The sequence below is a fragment of the Silurus meridionalis genome, chromosome 18 (genome assembly GCF_014805685.1).
Source record: "Silurus meridionalis isolate SWU-2019-XX chromosome 18, ASM1480568v1, whole genome shotgun sequence".
Lineage (NCBI taxonomy): Eukaryota > Metazoa > Chordata > Actinopteri > Siluriformes > Siluridae > Silurus > Silurus meridionalis.
The window spans coordinates 2479284-2501747 of NC_060901.1; the positions used below are offsets into that span (position 1 = coordinate 2479284).

Here is a 22464-nt window from a genome sequence, read left to right on the forward strand (position 1 = left end):
GTGTGTAAAACGTTTTCTTTTCTCCCTCAGCTTATGATTAGAATGTAGGAATGTGCATCACTGCAGGAGATGTAGAAGAGTAGAAACATCTAAAACCTTTTACTGATTAATTTTATTAGTCATATGTAAGAAAGTGAAAATTGATCCATAAAACATATTTTTATTGAAATAATCACAACATTGGTTGTTTTTATGATGCCACACTGCACCCTGGTGGTGACTCCTGTAACTGTAGACACTGAAGTTTAATAAGCAGGGCTTTAACGTTACTCTTTTTCTTGTATCTATGCTACTATAAATAATATTTACAGATATTCAGAGTGATTGCTGACGTCGGGTCATTTTTCTTCAAATATCTGAAGTTTCTTAGCAGGTGAAATGTGAAGGTGTTAGATATAATTTTAAAATTGCATGTAATGATAGTGAGTGTGCAGCTCAAAAACCCGAATTGGCCACATGTGAGGCAGGTGTGCTGGTGGTCTGTCACGGGGGAGTGTGTGAAACTGGTAGTGACAGACTCAAAATAAGAATTTAAAGACTTTAGATAAATAATTAAAAGATTTAGAGACAAATACTGGTCCACCTGGGTTTATTCACCTCAAATTGTGAAATCAACACTATCTAACGGAGGGACCTGAAAACACATGAGGCACTGCTCAGAAAACCCTCCAGATCCTAACAGTCCCCTCCTTTAACGCACAGCTCCTTATGAATTTCTTACAAGATGAAGAAGTGGTGCGACATACTCAGTGAGGCACAAAGGCAGAGCAACGTTCCAGAGCAAGAGGCTGCATGACACTCTCCAGTAGGCAGGAAAACTGGATGGAGCTCTCAGCAGGCGTCTTCTTCAGCAGGTCTCAGAGACTGAGCGATGCATTCAGTGGGGCTCAGAGACTCCCAGCAGGTTGTGGGGTCTGAAGGGTCAGCGGTCTAAGCAGATGACCAATGACCGATTGTACAATCTCACTGACTGAGGATTTTGTTTGATGCTGTAACTCTGTGTGAACACCCAGTTACCACTGAACTCATGTGCACTCTGTAGCACCAGGATTCTGGAGGAACGTTCTCTCATTTCACTGTGTACTGCGTCCCATATTTATGGATAAAATGACAATAAAAACTTCTTGACTCTCTTGACTTGAACTTTGTTTCCCACACAAGCAGCAGGGAGCATCTTCTGTGGCCACCCAGGACAAGAGGTATATAATAAAGGGAGGAGGTTTGAGAAGATTATCTCTAAATCAGCACTAGACTACATGAAATATCAGCTCCTGCACATATCACATGACAGCCTCCTGTCACTAATCACTCACCAGGTCCTTATTGCCCCAGTGTACTTAACAAGCCGAATTTAATTAGAGTTATTCATGTTTGTGTTCTTTGTCAATATTTTGTTGATGTTTTCATGTTCATGTGTTTTGCCTGTATTTCAGCTCAACATCTGGCTTTTGTGTGGTATTCATGCTTTTTGTTTATGCTGTTGGTTTTCTTTTTTTTAGTTGTTTTGGCTTGTAATTATTAAATTATCTGCACTTTAATATGCATTCATTCAGGTAGAGGAGAAGCAGTTACTCACTTACAGAGATGTGCTGGAGAATAGACTGGTCTTAAATATCCTGACTAACAGCTGCATGTAATTCACATTAATCAGCACAGAGACTTCTGGGTAACTGAGCTCTTTGTAGTGACTTTATCTCACTGTAAAGGGTTTATTATTATTATTATTATTATTATTATTATTATTATTATTATTATTAATATTACATAATTGTTGTTTGTACACTGTTGTTTAGTGTAGCACCAGGGTTCTGGAGGAATGTTGTCTTATTTTTACTGTGTATTGTGTCCCACTGTGTATAGTAGAAATGACAATAAAAGCCTCCTGACTTGACTAATGAACTAATACTCAGCTTCTCTCTTTAGGATCAGACCCATTCCAGTGCACCTGCTATTACAGCTGCCCACTGTGTCTGACTGAGTTAAGTGAGGGCACATGACAAACCTGATGTCCTTCTAATGACCAATATTAAGGGTCTTCAGGAATCTGCTCACACCAAGACCTTGTATAATGTTTTAATGAGGAGATCTGAAAATATTAGGAGATTTGGTTCTCTGAAAAATTATTTATAGACTTATAGAATTAATTAAATCCCAGGAAAGAAAAGAAGAGCATTTCTCTTGTTGATTGTAACAGGAAGTGAATTTGAGAGATTTAATAAAGACGACTAATGAAGCTTCATGTACTCGAACAATGAAAGGCTACGTAGGACCTGAGAGTTTCAGAATATATGCAGGAGTGAAATTTTCTGAAATGAAGTGAAAACACTGATCTGATTGTTTCTTAAAGACTGACAGTCTCACTTTCTCATATCATTCTGTAGATGAAAGATTCCCTATTGGGAGAGTTTCCTCTTCCTGGTGCTGCTGTCACTTCTCACTTGCTCATTAAGGAACTTCATCATTATTTAAATGTCCCAAAACACAGACTGGAAAACAGGTGAAAGATTCAGAGCTGGATGGAAGATAAATCTGAAAGATTTAAAAGAGTTTGTGTGTAAATGTATTGTATCATTGTGTAAAGACGTTTTATGCAAAGATGATGAACAGTGTCATTAAATGATCTTGAGTTTGTGAAGGACAACGGGTGGAATCCCAAACTAATCCTGAGACACTCAATGGATCAGGAATGTAGGAGCTTGTCCAGGTTCCTGTGGTTCAGACAATATCTACACTGGTCCTGCAGCTGATAATAACAATCTCTTCTGAAGAAACACACAGAGACTAAGGGAGAATGAGAGACGACTCTCAGTGTCTCAGCAGTAGAATTAGTACTTTATGGTTTTATCTGACTGCATTATGTGGTCATAAGTGGCACTGTGACATGCAGAAAAAATAAAGTGTGTTTTCTCTCATCCACAGTGTGTGTGATTGTGTGTATCACATCCTCCCCCTCAGCACCTGCAGTCTCTCCCAGCTGCAGCAGTGCTTCTCTGTACACTCTCACTGACCGAGGTTTTTGTACGATGCTCTAACACTGTGTGAACACCCAGTTACCACTGATATGATGTAAACTCTGACAGTAGTAATCTCCTGCATCTTCAGTCTGGACTCCACTGATGGTCAGAGTGAAGTCAGAATTCGATCCACTGCCACTAAAACGAGCTGGAGTTCCTGTGTATAAGCTTGTAGCGTAATAGATCAGGAGTTTAGGAGCTTCTCCAGGTTTCTGCAGGTACCAGGCGAGATAGTTACCATTATACACACTGCTACTGGTTTTACAGTTGATGGTGACTGTGTTTCCTGGAACAACAGTTTGCACTGAAGGAGTCTGAGTCACAGTCACCTGACCTCTGGATCCTGTAGAGAAACATAGATTGTGTTTGTATGCTGTAAAGTGGTGTAGAATTAGTATGAAATGAAGTGTGTGAGGCTGTGAGTTGATGTTAAACTCTCACCTTGAGTCCAGAGGGCCAGTGTGCAGATGAAGACGCTGATCAAAGTCATGGTTGCTGTGGGTGAAGTTGCTGATCAGCAGCTCTCAGTCATGAAGTGTTCAAGTCACAGGACTATAAACACTCACAGAGCACTGAAGCATGGACTGCTAATGCAAAGTGTGTGTGTGTGTGTGTGTGTGTGTGTGTGTGTGTGTGTGTGTGTGTGTGTGTGTGTGTGTGTGTGTAAAATGTTTTCTTTTCTCCCTCAGCTTATGATTAGAAGGTAGGAATGTGCATCACTGCAGGAGATGTAGAAGAGTGGAAACATCTAAAACCTTTCAATGATAAATTTTATTAGACATATGTAAGAAAGTGAAAACTGATCCATAAAACATATTTTTATTGAAATAATCATAGCATTGGATGTTTTTATGAAGCCACACTGCACCCTGGTGGTGACTCCTGTAACTGTAGAAACTGAAGTTTAATAAGCAGAGATTTAACGTTACTCTTTTTCTTGTATCTATGCTATTATAAATAATATTTACAGATATTCAGAGTGATTGCTGATGTCAGGTCATTTTACTTTAAATATCTGAAGTCTCTTAGCAGGTGAAATGTGAAGGTGTTAGATATGATTCAAAAATTTATGTAATGTCAGTGAGTGTGTGGATCAAACCTGAATTGGCCACATGTGAGGCAGGTGTGCTGGTGGTCTGTCACGGGGGAGAAACTTGTAGTGACAGACTTAAAATACTAATTTAAAGACTTAAAGAAAAGACTGGCAAGGTCCGCCTGGGCACAATCACCTTAAATTGTCAAACTAACACTATCTTGTGGTGGGAACTGAGAACACATTGGGGCACTACTCAGAAAACCCTCCAGATCATAACAGTCCCCCCCAACACACAGCTCCTTATATGCGAAACACTACCCCCAGGTAAGGTGGGCAGGGAAATCCATTGAAGTCGCCCCAATTTTCTGTTGGTCAATGTGAGCACATTCGGTGGCTGGTAAGAATCCCCAGCAAGGTGAAAAAGGGGAGCAATGTCCTCATTAGGCACAAAGGCAGAGCAATGTCCTCTGCAACCCCTACATACAGGTATAGAGGCTGCATGACACACTCCAGTGGGCAGGAAAACTAAGAAGGGGTCTCAACAATGTCGGAAGAACTGGCAGTTTCTTCTGCAGGGCTCAGAAACAGTGCTGGCTGCTGGGAAATGTAGACTATATCCATGATACTGATGGAGCGTCCCCTCTATTGTGTAGACCAAGAAGCAGGGTAACATATTTAGCAAAACCAGGAAGTAGAATAATGTTCTCAGCCAGAGCAGGTACAAGAACAACATCCTCAGAAGATAAACATGAGACAATGAGTCCTGTGAAAAAGAGAATTATCTTGAAGTGCTGACTACAGACAATCTGATTCAGGTCTGTAATCATAACGCCAACTGACTGTATGAGACTGTAGAAAAGACATTTCTAATAATCTCACACTCCGGTGATAATGGTACTGTAGTTCTCACTTTCCAGTGTTTTGTATTGTTTTAAGATCAATAATCACACTCTTGATATCACCCAAATAAGGATGGGTTCCCCTTTTTGAGTCTGGTTCCTTCCAAGGTTTCTTCCTCATAGGAGAATGTCTGCTCATGTCTGCTCATGTCCGAGCAGAGATATCAGTTAAGTGGCTCAATATTCAAATCAGTTTGATCTCTTCACTAATTAAATAACAATAACCAAATGAAGACATCTTCCAGTCTAAGAAAGAGAAGGTGCAAATCAGTTTTATTTCAGTCAATGCAGCCCTGTCCCATAGAGCTCTCAGGAGAAAACTTCTCCACAGCAATGGCACCCGTCAGCCCGTGTTGCATGCAAAAGTGAAGTCAAATAAAAAAAATCCTCACTTTTTATATCTCACACTCAGTGAAATTTTCTTGCCAACGTCTGATTCTGCTCTGTCTGCAAATCATCCTTTGTTTTGTTTATACCTCGTCTAGAAACATCTTACTTCTTCCAGTTTTACCAAACCAGGGCTTTAGTTTTAACACACCAGCTCTTTTCTTCAAATGTTTTTCCTTTTTCTTAGCTTTTCTTACAATCTTCTCTGTTCTCAAAAACATTTCTTACATACCATAGTCCCTCTTTATATGGAATTTCCTGTCTTTTCTCTCATCCTGCCTGCATCTTAAACTCAAGCTCTCATAGAAACTTCCTGTGTTTTGGACATTGGATCTTTCATACAATTCTCACAATCTCATGATGTGTTGTTCCTATTACCCTATTACCCTATCGTTTTTCATATGTTTTATATCTTTTTTTATATAATTTTTCCCTCAGGTTTCTGCTTGTGCTTTGAGTATATATGCATAAATGCTGTTTAAATGTAGTTAATAGATGTTGCCTGCATGCTGGTGATCATCAGCTCTCCTATATGACTATGGAGCATATTTGTTTACTGGAGCGACTTACTGGTCCTCATATGCCTCCCTATTTTCCACCTCAAACAATTACTCCGGTTTCTCCGGTTCATACGCACAACTCCTCTACTCAAACTGATCTCGAGCTACTGATCGAGCCTTTTTCCCCCCGGGCTCCGTCTCTCCTGACTATTCCCCAACTTCTCCCATGGCAACTGGAGACGATCCTGGTCCATCCTATTCCTCAGAACCTGACACTATAGTTTTTTCACTGTGAACTTTCCACTTATTTTCTACAACTGCCATTAACCGAATCGATCAGCCTCATCTGCTCACCGGCCTTAATAACATTTATTACATTTACAAGCATTGGGATAATATAATGTATGCTAAACTTTATATATGCTAAACTTTACTCTAAACATGACTATTGATTCTTTGTAAACTCACTTTATACTGAGATCTCTGCAAAGCCGAGTATTATACTATATTAATGCTGAATAATGGTTACATGTATTAAGCTAGGATTTAAACTAATATAAGCAACATTATGTTATCTGAAGCATATTGCTAAATGATATTATATGTTACTAGATTTTACTACTGATAGCTGAAGACCTGAGTTAAATTACATGGGTGAACTTCATGCACTCTGTTATGCAGGATGAGGAAGATGTCATGCTGTTGTTCTGTAAATTCTGTAAAGCTGCTTTGAGACAATGTCCATTGTGAAAATCACTACAGAAATAAACTTAAACTTCAGAAACACATGACCAAGAAATTTCAGGTGCAGTAGCTGCTGGGAAATGTGGTCTCTGTCCATAATCCTGAAAAATTTTAAACAAACGTTAAATAAAGTCTTGGCACCACAATTTGACAGAATGATCACATCACAATGGAACCCAGCCATTATGGATGCACAAGCCAGTGCACTCTTAGTGCCGGTCCCAAGCCCGGGTAAATGGGGAGGGTTGCGTTAGGAAGGGCATCCAGCGTAAAACACGTGCCAAATCAAATATGCGAATCACAAATCAGAATTTCATACCGGATCGGTCGAGGCCCGGGTTAACAACGACCGCCACAGGTATCGTTAGCCGACAGGGTACAGGTGGAAATTGGGCTACTGTTGGCCGAAGGAGGAGAAGGAGAGGAGGAAGACGTCTACAGAGACGGCAGGAAAAGGAGCAGTGTAGGAGAGTGGAGGTTCGGGTTGGTACTTTAAATGTTGGTACTATGATGGGTAAAGGGAGAGAGATAGCTGATATGATGGAGAGGGGAAAGGTAGATATGTTGTGTGTTCAGGAGACCAAGTGGAAAGGAAGTAAGGCCAGGAACATTGGAGGTGGGTTCAAACTGTTCTATCATGGTGTGGATGGAAAGAGAAATGGTGTAGGGGTGATTCTGAAGGAAAAGTACAGTAAAAGTGTAGTGGAGGTGAAGAGAGTTTCTGATAGGGTGATGAACGTGAAGCTGGAAGTTGAAGGGATGATGATAAATGTCATCAGTGCCTATGCTCCACAAGTTGGCTGTGAGATGGAGGAGAAGGAAAGATTCTGGAGTGAATTAGATGTAGGTGATGGGTATGTATGGTTTTAAGGAGAGGAATGTGGAAGGGCAGATGGTGGTAGATTTTGCTAAAATGATGGAAATGGCAGTGGTGAACATGTATTTTAAGAAGAAGGAGGATCATAGGGTGATGTATAAAAGTGGAGAAAGGTGCACACAGGTGGACTATGTTCTATGCAGGAGATGCAACCTGAAGGAGATTGGAGACTGTAAGGTGTTGGCAGGGGACAGTGTAGCTAGACAGCATCGGATGGTGGTCTGTAGGATGGTTTTGGAGGCGAAGAAGAAGAGAAGGAGAGTGAGGACTGAAAGAAGAATAAGATGGTGGAAACTGAAGGAGGAAGAGTGTAGTGTGAGGTTCAGGGAAGAGGTCAGACAGGGGCTCGGTGGTGGTGAAGAGGTGTTGGGTGATTGGTAAACTACTGCAGGAGTGCTGAGGGAGGGAGCTAGAAAAGTACTTGGTGTGACATCTGGAAATAAAAGGAAGACAAGGAGACGTGGTGGGGGAATGAGGAAGTGCAGGAGAGCATAAGGAGAAAGAGGTTGGCAAAACAGAAGTGGGATAGACAGAGTGATGAGGAAAGTAGGCAGGAGTACAAGGAGATGCGGCAGCAGGTAAAGAGGGATGTGGCGAAAGCCAAGGAAAAGGCATTTGAGGAGCTGTATGAGAGTTTGGACACTAAGGAAGGAGAAAAGGATTTATACCGATTGGCCAGGCAGAGGGACCGAGCTGGGAATGATGTGCTGCAAGTTAGAGCAATAAAGAATGGAGATGGAAATGTGTTGACTAGTGAGGAGAGTGTGTTGAGAAGGTGGAGGGAGTATTTTGAGCAGCTGATGAATGAGGAAAATCTCAGAGAGAGAAGGTTGGATGATGTGGAGTTGGTAAAGGAGGATGTAGATAGGATTAGTAAGGAGGAAGTGAGAGCAGCGATTAAGAGGATGAAGAGTGGAAAGTCGGTTGGACCAGATGACATACCTGTAGAAGCATGGAGATGTTTAGGAGAGATGGCAGTGGAGTTTTTAACCAGATTGTTTAAAAGATTCTGGAAGGTGGGAGGATGCCTGAGAGTAGTAAGCAGGTTGAGAAGAGCCTGGAGAGGTGGAGATATGTGCTGGGAAGAAGGGGAATGAAAGTCAGTAGGAGTAAGACAGAGTACATGTGTGTGAATGAGAGGGAGGGCAGTGGAGTGGTGCGGTTGCAGGGAGAAGAGGTGGAGATGGTGGGTTAGTTCAGGTACCTGGGGTCAACAGTGCAAAGTAATGGAGAGTGTGTTAGAGAAGTGAAGAAAAGAGTGCAGGCAGGGTGGAGTGGGTGGAGAAGAGTGACAGGAGTGATTTGTGATAGTAGGGTAGCTGCAAGAATGAAAGGGAAAGTTTATAGGACTGTGGTGAGACCTGCGATGTTGTATGGATTAGAGACAGTGGCATTGAATAAAAGACAGGAGGTGGAGCTGGAGGTAGCAGAGATGAAGATGTTAAGGTTTTCGTTGGGAGTGATGAGGATGGACAAGATTAGAAATGAGTTTATTAGAGGGACAGCACATGTAGGATGTTTTGGTGACAAGGTGAGGGAGGCGAGATTGAGATGGTTTGGACATGTGCAGAGGAGGGACATGAATTATATTGGTAGAAGAATGCTGAGGATGGAGCCACCAGGTAGGAGGAAAAGAGGAAGGCCAAGGAGGAGGTTAATGGATGTGGTGAGGGAAGACATGCAGGTAGTTCGTGTGAAAGAGGCAGATGTAGAGGACAGGGTGGTATGGAGACGGATGATCCGCTCTAGCGACCCCTAATGGGAGCAGCTGAAAGAAGAAGAAGAAGATCACATCACAAACGAAAGAAACTAAAGGAGAATTTAAAATCTCCATCAATGCACTGGATGTTCTGTAACGTTCATCATGAAGTACATTTTACACTCGAGTGATTCAGGATCAGTTGAGTTTTACCAACATGTTCTTTAAAGTAGCACAGACTAACAGAGGTTTAAGATGAATGTGATCTACATGTGATATGAGTGGATTTGCTTTTGCCTTCTGGTTCTTTTGTCATGTGATTATGTTCTTACAGTCTCCATTTGAGCCCAGAGTCACAGAGGAGGAACCTTCAGAGGATGTGTGATGGTTGTCTGGAGAGAAGGACATCAAGACCAGTGGAGTAAAGAAGAAAGTTTTCAACATTTAATTAATTTCTATAAATTCTGATTTGAGAGCTGTGTGTCTGCATCTGTGTATGTGTGTATTTATGTATTAGTGTGTCAGTGTGTTGTGTTTTCTCTCATCCACAGTGTGTGTGATTGTGTGTATCACATCCTCCCCCTCAGCACCTGCAGTCTCTCCCAGCTGCAGCAGTGCTTCTCTGTACACTCTCACTGACCGAGGTTTTTGTACGATGCTCTAACACTGTGTGAACACAACACTACCACTGATCTCATGAACACTCTGACAGTAGTAATCTCCTGCATCTTCAGTCTGGACTCCACTGATGGTCAGAGTGAAGTCGGTCTCAGATCCACTGCCACTGAAACGATCTGGAGTTCCTGATTCTAATTCAGTAGCAGCATAGATCAGGAGTTTAGGAGCTTCTCTGGGTTTCTGCAGGTACCAGGCGAGAGCAACATCACCAAGCACACTGCTACTGGTTTTACAGTTGATGGTGACTGTGTTTCCTGGAACAACAGTTTGCACTGAAGGAGTCTGAGTCACAGTCACCTGACCTCTGGATCCTGTAGAGAAACATAGATTGTGTTTGTATGCTGTAAAGTGGTGTAGAATTAGTATGAAATGAAGTGTGTGAGGCTGTGAGTTGATGTTAAACTCTCACCTTGAGTCCAGAGGGCCAGTGTGCAGATGAAGACGCTGATCAAAGTCATGGTTGCTGTGGGTGAAGTTGCTGATCAGCAGCTCTCAGTCATGAAGTGTTCAAGTCACAGGACTATAAACACTCACAGAGCACTGAAGCATGGACTGCTAATGCAAAGTGTGTGTGTGTGTGTGTGTGTGTGTGTGTGTGTGTGTGTGTGTGTGTGTGTGTGTGTGTGTGTGTGTGTATGTGTGTGTGTGTGTGTGTGTGTGTGTGTGTGTGTGTGTGTGTGTGTGTGTGTGTGTGTGTACTGCAGTGTGATGGAGGTTTTTGTACGACGGTTTCATTAGAATGTATCACTGTGGTACACTTTTGGTGGAGGCTCCAAACTCATGGTGAACAGTAAGTGTGTTTTCTTCTTTTTAATATAAAAGACATTTATTTCATTATTAATTACATGAATAAATAAACTTCACCTGAAGGAATGATTTATATTTATAATTGTGTGATTGATATTTATTTTGTATTATTATGCTGTGATGAGGAAAACATTTCAGTATCAGAACTGATCCCATAGAAATGTTCCTGAACATTCAACAAATCTACAATGATGATGTTAAATATGTAAGAATTCCACACTTGCTATAAATTCCACATGCAATAACTCTATAATAAACATGTCATAAATAGAGTTCCTTTGTGCTGATGTTAAATCCAGATGAAAGCTGCTGTGTGTGTTTGTGTTACACAATGAATCTTTCTGGAATCTGCTCCATTTGTATTTGCTGCAGTTCCTCATGCTGAAGGTTTGAACTATAAAGTAATAAGACTTGTTGTGAAAAATGATGTTTCCCAGATAAATGATGGTGTGGGACATGTTTGTTTTGTCTCTGCACTGAAACTGATGTCAGATAATAAAGTTCTCAATGAAAATCAGTCATGAAGTCAGACTTTATTAGACTTAATGACTCTGTAAGATCAGTCAGTTCCACAAAGTTCCACAAATAGTTCTGATGTGTGTATGATGTGTGTGTTTCTCCTCTCCAGCGGGTCTCGTGGTGAAGCCGTCCGTGTCTCTGCTCCCTCCGTCCCCTCTGCAGCTGTCTGAGGGATCGTCCTCGCTGCTCTGCCTGCTGTCTGGCTACTCTCCACAGGGGGCGCTGGTGAGTTGGACAGTGGACGGCTCAGTGGTGAAGACCGGCGTTCTGAACAGCGCAGAAGAAGAGAAGAATGGCCGTTACAGCCTCAGCAGCACCCTGACCCTCAGCAAAGACCTCTGGGAAAAGGGGGAGGAGTTTATCTGTAAGGTCTCCCATAACAACGTGGATCATCCAGTCACGTTCAGAAAGAGTCAGTGTTAAGGCGAGTGGATCCAAGCTAGAGTTTAACATAGAGCTGCTTCTGATCCATCTACAATAGAGTTTCAATTCTACACAACGCTGCATTTCTGTCTTTACTCTGTTCACTGTCCTGTTGCTCTTCCTGTAGTTTTTGCTGAAATAAAGCTGAGTTTTGGACGTTGTGTGTTTCTTTTATTGGAGTTAATAGTGATGATCAGTGTGATGAGAGAGTGGGATTAGCTGCAGATTCAGTGTGTGTGTTGTGCTTCAGTGAGTTTGACTGAAGGAAGTTGAACATCTGGTGAAGTTTCTGTTCTATTCTGGGAGAAATGAAACTATTCACAGTCATTTTCATGTAAATATTATTTACACCTCACTGATCTCTGTAATGTGAGAAATCAGATTTTGGCTATTTTAAATTAATTTACAAGTAAATGTAGATTTAAACCTTGAACCTCAACAAATACAAGGTCAATGAGGCCAAATGCTACCTGAAATGACTAAACCACAAGAGTGAACCTGAATAAATCACAGCTCTACAGGAAGAATAAAACACTGATAAATGAATTAAGATTTAACATGTATAACAGGACACCAGCTGCAACCTCAGCAAGAGTCTGAGGGGAGTCAGGACTCTTTTCACTCAGTGCTTTAAATATGTCTGATTGTAAATAAATATCCAATCACATTCACACTGTTACCTTAAATATAATTTTAGCAGTGTTACCTGTCAGGACTGTGGGACAGGACAGTTACGTGATAAAACCCACGTGTAGAGAGAAACTCAGGAGTGATGAACAATCCAGCTTTTATTATTAAAGTACACAGAAACACAAAAACACAAAAAACTTCTGAGAACTTGGTTTCCAAAAAAATCAGGTTACATTCTGAAGAAAATACAAAAGCAAACAAACTTAAATACTGAGTCTTACAAAGAGAAGAATCTCAGGAGAAGACAGAAAACTTGAAAAAAACAACTCAAGGATTAAATAAACCACACAACACAGTATACGATCACATGAGAGAAAATATAACAGGTAACATAACAGCAAAACAAAACACAAATTCTCAGTCTGACAAAAGGGAAAACCAGGAGACAAGGCAGGCGGCTTAGAAAACAAAAAAACTCATGGAATTCGAGAACAGGACAGGAGACTCAGGACACAAACTCAAAACCAGGAGACACGAAATTACATCAGAGACAAAACATTACATCAAAGCATAACCAATAAGATACATAAAATAACAGTAATGAGAACAAATCAGAGAACAATAAAGAACAAAAAGAGAGAAAACAGAGTAATTAAAGAAAAAACACTGTGATGAACAGAGACTTACACAGGGAGCTCGAGAAACGACAGAAGGCTCTGAAAACACTCTCGTAAAAAGCGGAATCATTACATCAGAAACACACATCAGAACTGAAATCACACATCAAGTAAATGTAATCAAGAACAAGTACAGACACAACAGGAGGAAATTAAATACATAAAGGGTTAAAACACAAAGATAAAACATTAAACACATTGGGCAGAGATACTCCTACAGGGAGTAGGGATTAGGGCACACTAGTGACACCTGTTGGTAAAAGACGGTAAGCACTGTCACAAGCATTCTCCCAGATCCTGACAGTAAATTGTTTTTACAGGGGCCTGTGTTTGTTAAAGGTGATCTATTTAAAAAAAACAAAAAAACCCACCAACGTTCACATCTGATTATTACTGTAATAAGTTCGTTAATTTTGGACCCAGTTCAAATCGCTGTTTCATAAGGAGTAAATGAGCAAACTATTTGCAGGAACAGTGTGAATGGGATTAATGCACTATAACTTTGCAGATCCAAAAGAAGATCACACCAGGAATCTCTGTGCTTCCAGGCATTTGCTTCATCACCAAACTACTAGGTAGAATAAATACACATGGAGCAGAAACAACAACAAAAAAAAATCAGGAAAAAAAAGTTAAGCGATGAAAAATGACCAACTGACACACCAAAACCGCACAAAGGAATTCTCTTTATTAACTTCAAACAAAAAACACACACCACAAGGGTAAATGACTCCCTCTACACTCAGGTAGAATAGATTTTTCCGTAAATAAAACACTCATTCCAGGACTTTGTGTAGTGTCCATGATTTTTTTTTTATGCTGTTGGTTTTCTTTAAATTTTTGCTTGGATGCATCCTTCCTAGATGTCACTGTGCCTCTGTGTCCTGGTGACGTTGTCACCTGCCTTTTTGTCCAGTGAGCAAACTCACTGGTTCTGCGCTGGAAGAAAGAGAGACAAGCAAACATACACCAAGAAGAGCTTTCTGTATTTACTTTCATCTTCAACGTGGCTCAGTACTGGGAAGGAAAGTGTCATGTTGAAGATGAATGTAAATAAAGAAAGCTCTGCTTGGTGTATGGTGTCACCCACAGTCTCGCAGACCAGCACAACTTTTCCTGGCATCCACTCGAGTGCACCACATGCTCACTCTCCATTCAGCTACCCTTCCGCTCTTCTCTGCTTGGTGTCTCTCTCTCTCCGAGGCTGGTGTCTCTCTCCAAAGCTCGTGTCTCTCTCCGAGGCTGGTGTCTCTCTCCGAGGCTGGTGTCTCTCTCCGAGGCTGGTGTCTCTCTCGTCTTTATCAGATGAAAACAGGACTGAATCAGAGCACACTGATTAGTCTCCTCAGTTGCAGGTGTTTCTTACCGCTCGTTCCGCCAGGCTCCGCCCTCCACTCGCTCATCTGACACGGTCCTGTTATGGGCATTTCCTTTCCTCTTTGTCCTGATGAAGATGTCGGTTCATCCTCTTCCCAGCTGAGGACGTCATTTAAAAACATAGGAATTTGGTAAAAATGTTACTTAAAGTCTTTCTCAGAAAATAAAAAGCAAAAAACAAACACAATTAAACAAGTACACCGGGCAACTTGCGACAGTGCAGGAGACTCAGAAAAAAAATCTATTCTCTGGAAATAAACCACGCAATATTAGATATTGAGCCACAAAATGGGACGAAAGAGGAACTTAAACACACACAGGTCTAACCGGACTCAGGTGGAAACAATAGGAACTAATTGGGGACACAAGGACAAAATTGCGACATCTGATGGGGGAAAAAACGGAAAACACAAGGAAAAAAAACAAACAGCTATAAATCTAATAAGATCCCTCAGATCCTGACAGAACTAATACTCAGCTTCTCTTCTTAGGATCAGACCCATTCCAGTGCACCTGCTATTACAGCTGCCCACTGTGTCTGACTGAGTGAAGTGAAGGCACATGACAAACCTGATGTCCTTCTAATGACCAGTGCTAAGAGTCATCAGGAATCTGCTCACACCAAGACCTTGTTTTAATGAGGAGATCTGAAAATATTAGGAGATTTGGTTCTCTGAAAAAATATTTATAGATTTATATAGAAGAATGAATGACATTCCAAGAAAGAAGAGAAGAGCATTTCTCTTGTTGATGGTGACAGGGAGTGAATTTGAGAGATTTAATAAAGACGACTAATGAAGCTTCATGTACTTGAACAATGAAAGGCTACGTAGGAGCTGAGAGTTTCAGAATATGTGCAGGAGTGAAATTTTCTGAAATGAAGTGAAAACACTGATCTGATTGTTTCTTAAAGACTGACAGTCTCACTTTCTCATATCATTCTGTAGATGAGAGATTCCCTATTGAGAGAGTTTCCTCTTCCTGGTGCTACTGTCACTTCTCACTTGTTTATTAAGGAACTTCATCATTATTTAAATGTCCCAAAACACAGACTGGAAAACAGGTGAAAGACTCAGAGGGGGAAGGAAGATGATTCTGAGAGAATTAAAAGAGTTTGTGTGTGAATGTATTGTATCATTGTGTAAAGACGAGTGTTTTGGCAAGGCGAATAGATCCAAGCTAGAGTTTAACATAGAGCTGCTTCTGATCCATCTACAATAGAGTTTTAATTCTACACAACGCTGCATTTCTGTCTTTACTCTGTTCACTGTCCTGTCACTGTCATGTTTATGTAAATATTAATTACACCTCTGTTACCACTTTTGGTTCTCTGCAAAATGAGAATGATAAAAGATGGTATCTGATTCGAAAAATGCATAATACATTCCCCCAAAAATAATTTAATTATATCATAATTCAATTATTGTCCATGAAACAGTTTTTTTTTTTATAATGTGGACTTCATAAAAAAGGAACATGAGCAAAAAAGACAGGAACATGAGCAAACAATAATCGAGTCCAAATAAAAGTGCAGGTTTGATGAAATTAAGTGATATTGACTAAAGCATATACGAGGTCACAAGACTGGTAGCCTTGAGATTCTGGGGTCTGAACCCCTGACATTTTGATCAGTAGCTCAGAGTTTTACCCACTGAGCTCCTACTTCCCATTCTGAGTTACTGAGTTCATCCTTCTGACGTAAATGTTTCCTGTCTGACACTGTGTAAAATGTACATCAAAGGTCAGAGACAGAAACACGGACAGATATACTGTCAGAAACACAGCTAGGGACAGAGACAGAAACAGGGACAGATATACTGTCAGAAACACGGGTAGGGACAGAGACAGAAACAGGGACAGATATACTGTCAGAAACACGGGTAGGGACAGAGACAGAAACAGGGACAGATATACTGTCAGAAACATAGGTAGGGACAGATACAGAAACAGGGACAGATATACTGTCAGAAACACGGGTAGGGACAGAGACAGAAACAGGGACAGATATACTGTCAGAAACACAGCTAGGCACAGAGACAGAACCGGTAAGCCGGTAAAATTATCTGGCCTTGAGTATTTGTCCTTTGTGTCCTTAAATAAAGAGTGGTGCGAAAAATGGCAAGATGGCCGCAGACCGGAAGCGCGCACCGCGAAACCGGAAATGTGCCAAACGAACACGGAAGTCAGTGCCGTGGGACCGGAAAATCGTGACAAAAGCAGATTGCAATAATTTGTAAATAAAAAAAACCTAATTTTTTATTTACAATACAACAAAGATAACATGGAATGTTTAAACTGTGGAAATGTACAATTTTAGGAAAAAAAAAATATTTTGAAATTGACAGCTGTATCACTCATTCTGGTCTGATAGTGGATTCTAGCGGCTCAGCAGTCCTGCGTCTTCATTGGCATGTTTTTTGTTTTTAAGATTTCTCACTTGGTGAAAAGTCTAGACTGCAGGGAGGCCAGTTTATCACCCGCACTCTTCTATTTCACGCTATTCATGCGATTTTAATATACGCAGTATGCAGTTAACATTGTCCTGCTCAATTATGCAAGTTGCATAGGCAAAATAAATATGCAAAATATGCAAAAAAAAATGTTTTCTAGGTGGAAACATGTGTTGCTCTAAAACCTGGTTATAACATTCAGCACTTTCCAAATGTACAAGCTGCTCATTCCACAGGCACTAATGATCTCCCATCCATCAGAAATGCAGCATTTGAACTGAGCAAACCAAAGAAAGTGTACTCAGTGTATCCACAGTACGTGTTTAACGTGTGCGCATGAGTGAAAGCATAAGTCTCATTCAAGGTCAGTAGTTCCATTAATAGTCTTATAAGTAGGTTCCGTTTCCAGAGTCTATTTGTTTTGCAGGTAAAAGGACTTCGATGTGCTGCATATGGTGATTATTTAAAACAATTAAGAAGAAAGGATTTTGCCACCATTAAATCATTATACTGAGAGAAGCATCGTAAATTTTGGAGATAATGGTGGCAGATAATGTGCCTGCTGTCAAATAAAAAATAAAATGCGGTAACGAATGACAAATAAGAAATCGAGGTGTTACCCAGACACTAAGAAAAGAGTATAAAAGGCCGTGTTTGTGCTGTAACTTTGGACACTTCTATGGAACATCTGACTTTGTTTCAGCAGGAATAACGCCTGAAGATTTGACATTACAACACGAGATTCTGCACTTAGTCTTGTGTTTCTGATTGGAGTCTTTACTTTGATGCTGAATTTGGTTGCGTTTGTTTCAAGTGGCTTTGGTCCAGAAAGGATGTATGGTATTTGTTTGTAGCACATTTCAGTATTATCTGTTATTTCTTTTTTTGTTATTATTTTTTATTTTATTCTTATTAATTATTGTATCACATTTTACATATATTATTTCTTTTTGTTTATTAATTACTTTTTGATATTTTTTCCACTCAGTATAACCAAAGAAAGTGTACTCAGTGTATCCACAGTACGTGTTTAACGTGTGCGCATGAGCGAAAGCATAAGTCTCATTCAAGGTCAGTAGTTCCATTGATAGTCTTATAAGTAGGTTCCGTTTTCAGAGTCTATACGTTTTGTTTCTGGACAGTGCAGGTGGAAGGACTTTTATCATTTAAAAAAATTATGATAAAAGGATTTTGCCACCATTAAATCATTATACTGAGAAAGCATTGTAAATTTTGGAGATAATGGTGGCAGATAATGTGTGACACTAAGAAAAGAGTATAAAAAGGCCGTGTTTGTGCTGTAACTTTGGACACTTCTATGGAACATCTGACTTTGTTTCTGCAGGAATAACGCCTGAAGATTTGACATTACAACACGAGATTCTGCACTTAGTCTTTTGTTTCTGATTGGAGTCTTTACTTTGATGCTGAATTTGTTTGCGTTTGTTTCAAGTAGCTACGACAGATGGCGTCATTTCTGGATCATGTTCACGCATGCCTTCTTCTTTGCATGATAGAGATTTAACCTGCATTTGTGGATGACGTGGCAAACTGTAATCACAGATAACGATTTCTGGAAGTGTTAATAAACCATTCAGGGATTTCCATTACAGAATTATAACTATTTTAAATAAAGTGACACCTGAGATCACTCGCATACAATATAGATGTTTGTCCTTGTCCCTTGTACACAGAGATTCTCCAGATTTTCAGAAACCTTTGATGATATTATGTACTGTAAATTATGATACATTTGAATCTTTGCAATTTTATGTTGAGGAACATTATTCTGAAATTGTTCCACAATTTGTAGACACAATCTTTAACAGATTGGTGAAGCTTTGCCCATCTTTACTTCTACGTCTCTGTACAGAAACTGATGTCAAAGTTCTCAATGAAAATCAGTCATGAAGTCAGACTTTATTAGACTTAATGACTCTGTAAGATCAGTCAGTTCCACAAAGTTCCACAAATAGTTCTGATGTCTGTATGATGTGTGTGTTTCTCCTCTCCAGCGGGTCTCGTGGTGAAGCCGTCCGTGTCTCTGCTCCCTCCGTCCCCTCTGCAGCTGTCTGAGGGATCGTCCTCGCTGCTCTGCCTGCTGTCTGGCTACTCTCCACAGGGGGCGCTGGTGAGCTGGACAGTGGACGGCTCAGAGGTGAAGACCGGCGTTCTGAACAGCGCAGAAGAAGAGAAGAACGGCCGTTACAGCCTCAGCAGCACCCTGACCCTCAGCAAAGACCTCTGGGAAAAGGGGGAGGAGTTTATTTGTAAGAAAAATGAGAATTTAAATGTAGGCCACTTACAAGTAAAAGAATAATCTAAAGCCTCAAAAACAACCACAAGGTTAAAGTGCATGATGATAACAAACAGTACCTGGTTTGAAAAATACATAATACATTCCCCCAAAATAATTTGCAATTTAATTATTGTCAATAAAACAGGTTTTTTTTTATTTATAATGTGGATTTTATTAAAAAAACTGAACATCAGCAAAAAAGACAGGAACATGAGCAAACAATAATCGAGTCCAAAGAAAAGTGCAGATTTGATGAAATTAAGTGATATTGACTAAAGCATATACGAGGTCACAAGACTGGTAGCCTTGAGATTCTGGGGTCTGAACCCCTGACATTCTGATCAGTAACTCAGAGTTTTACCCACTGAGCTCCTACTTCCCATTCTGAGTTACTAAGTTCATCCTTCTGACGTAAATGTTTCCAGTCTGTGACGTCCCTTTCATAGGAGTGACATACAGTGTGTAATGACGTATCCTCATAACATCTAAGGGAGTTTTTCCTTGCCACAGTCTGAATGAGGCTTGCTCATTAAGGATAAATACACACCATTCACCTTGACTGTTGATTTCTGTAAAGCTGCTTTGTGACAATGTCTGTTGTGAAAAGCGCTATAGAAATAAACTTGATTTGACTTGACTTGAGTGTACCGTTATCGTTCCTCACATATTTATTGTTCTTTTTACTTAGTTTAACCAAATCTGCACTTTTATTTGGACTACCTTATTGATTTCACAGGTAGGGACAGAGACAGATATACTGTCGGAAACACAAGTAGGGACAGGGACAGAAACAATTCCAGATATACTGTCAGAAACACACTTAGGGACAAGGACAGATATACTGTCAGACACAGGTGTAGGGACAGGGACAGAAACAGGGACAGATATACTGCTTTAGACTTTTTCACAAGATCTCCTGCCCTTTATCTCCACAATCATCAATGGGTCTTTAACATCTGGCTATATGCCAACTACCTATAAGCAAACAAGGGTCAATTCCATCTTGAAGAAACCTGCTCTGGATCCATCAGACATAAACAACTACAGACTACAGTATCACTTCTCTCCTTTCTTTCTAAATCTCTGGAACACACTGTTTTTAAACCAACTGTCTGTCTATCTCTCACAGAACAACCTCCATGATCCAAACCAGTCTGGCTTCAAAGCAGCACATTCCACAGAGATGGCCCTTTTGGCTGTTTCTGAGAAACTGCATGCTGCTAGGTCAGTCAAGCTGTCATCTGTACTTATCTTCCTTGACCTTTCAGCAGCATTCGACACACTTATCCACAAGACTCTCTTGTGTACCCTCAGGAGCCTTGGTGTCCGCAGAACAGCATGGGAATGGTTTGCTTCCTACCTGAAAGGTTGCTGCCCCGTGCAGACTCACTACTGGTGTCCCACAAGGCTCGGGACTTGGTCCCCTCCTTTTCTCCCTCTGTACCCACTCCATTGGTGAAGTCGTATCCTCACCTGGGTTTTCTTACCACTGCTATGCTGATGATACTCAACTTATCTTTTCTTTTCCTCCCTCAGATACCACAGCATTCGCTTGGATCTTGGCATGCTTAACAGACATATCTTTATGGATAAGTGCTTATCAATTAAATCTCAACCCCAGCAAAACAGAACTGCTGGTCATCCCAGGTGATTCATCTCCATGTCAAGATCTTCAAATAACTCTTCATGACTCTCTGCTCTCCCCTTCAGCCACTGCTCGCAACCTTGGGGTAACTATGGACAATCAACTGTCATTCTCATCACATGTTGCTAATGTTGCTCGTTCTTGTCGATTTCTTCTCTACAACATCCGAAGGATTCAACCATTTCTGTCCACACAGGCTGCCCAGGTGCTTGTTTAGTCTTTTGTCATTTCAAGACTGGACTACTGCAGCTCTCTGCAGAAAGGTCTTTCTTTGAACGTTTTGATTTTGCTTTGTAAAATCAAGATTTATAGTCTGATTTATATTAAGTTTGTAATCTAGTGTAGATTTATTCATTGCTAGAGACTTGATGCACTTTTTTACATCTCTGTGGACAAGGGCGGCTGCTAAGTGCTGAAAATGTAAATGTAAACTGTCAGAACAGAAACAGAGACAGATATACTGTCAGAAACACGTTTAGGGACAGAGACAGAAACAGGGACAGATATACTGTCAGAAAGTGTGACTGGAAGTACCCAAATGCTGGAATATACAGGAACAAGGTGAAAACAGTTTTTATGAAAAAAGAGGCAGGAGGTAAAACAATTCAAAAACAGACCAAAATTCAGTCACTGAAATCCAAGAACCAGGAAAAACTGGTGCCAAGCGAAACCGAAAGTCGCAAGGCCGGAAAATCATGATATTAAAAGAGATTGCAATGATTTGCAAATCATAAAAACAACAGAACAAAGAAAAGGTTAAATGTTTAAATTGAGGGAATGTTCCATTTAAAAAAAAATAAAACATTTGAAATTGATGGCTGCAGCACGTCTCAAAAAAGTTGGGACAGGTCCATGTTTACCGTGATGTACCGTCCCGTCTTCTTTAAACAAAAGTCTCTACATGTTTTGGAAAATGGGGAAACCAGTTGCTGGAGTTTTGGGAGAAGAATATTGTCTCATTCTGGTCTGATATTGGATTCTAGCGGCTCAGCAGTCCTGGGTCTTCATTGGCGTGTTTTTTGTTTTTAAGATTTCTCACTTGGTGAAAAGTCTAGACTGCAGGGAGGCCAGTTTATCACCCGCACTCTTCTATTTCACGCTATTCATGCGATTTTAATATACGCAGTATGCAGTTAGCATTGTCCTGCTCAAATATGCAAGTCCCTCTCTGAAAAAGATGTTTTCTTGGTGGAAACATTTGTTGCTCTAAAACCTGTTTATAGCTGTTAGGCGAGGTACGGGGGCGGAAGCCGGAGTAACGGCAAACATAAACTTTATTCAGCAAAAGGCAGAGCCAACACAAAATACCCGTGCAGATCGGGATAATCCGGCAAAAGGCAGTTAAAAGATAACATCCACGGTGCGTGAAGGAGGAAGCGCGGCACGGGGGGAAGCGACGGGGAAGCGTCGGTAGTCCAAGGTGTGCTGGGGAAGCCAAACGCGGCCGTGGAGTGAGCGAGGAGTCCGGGCGAAGAAGGCATGTAGCGGGAGAAGCACAAACACGAACACACACCAGCATGAACCTACACGACCACGCATGAACATACAATAACGGCCAGGGAGTGTGGGTGAGTGAGCGGTTCATATGGAGGCAGGGAATAAGTGGATAATGCGCTTCAGCTGTGCGTGATTTGCGCTGCAGGCTTGGGAGCGCGCAGAGGCAAAGGCAGCCTCTGAAGGAGGCGTGCCAGGTGGATTCCTGACAATAGCATTCAGCACTTTCCAAATGTACAAGCTGCCCATTCCACAGGCACTAATGATCTCCCATCCATCAGAAATGTGGCATTTGAATTGAGTGCTGAT

The 22464-nt window shown here is 40.9% G+C and overlaps 3 gene segments (V, D, J or C); 1 reads left to right on the forward strand and 2 right to left on the reverse strand.

The window, feature by feature from the left end:
• Nucleotides 1-2905: 2905 nt before the first annotated feature.
• On the reverse strand, nucleotides 2906-3634 carry LOC124400973. The segment is given in 2 exon segments: nucleotides 2906-3357; nucleotides 3456-3634. Coding segments are annotated over 2 exon segments (378 nt in total).
• A 6053-nt stretch (nucleotides 3635-9687) lies between these two features.
• LOC124400978 lies at nucleotides 9688-10428 on the reverse strand. The segment is given in 2 exon segments: nucleotides 9688-10145; nucleotides 10244-10428. Coding segments are annotated over 2 exon segments (378 nt in total).
• A 51-nt stretch (nucleotides 10429-10479) lies between these two features.
• Nucleotides 10480-11739, forward strand: LOC124400984. The segment is given in 2 exon segments: nucleotides 10480-10624; nucleotides 11270-11739. Coding segments are annotated over 2 exon segments (324 nt in total).
• Nucleotides 11740-22464: the final 10725 nt, after the last annotated feature.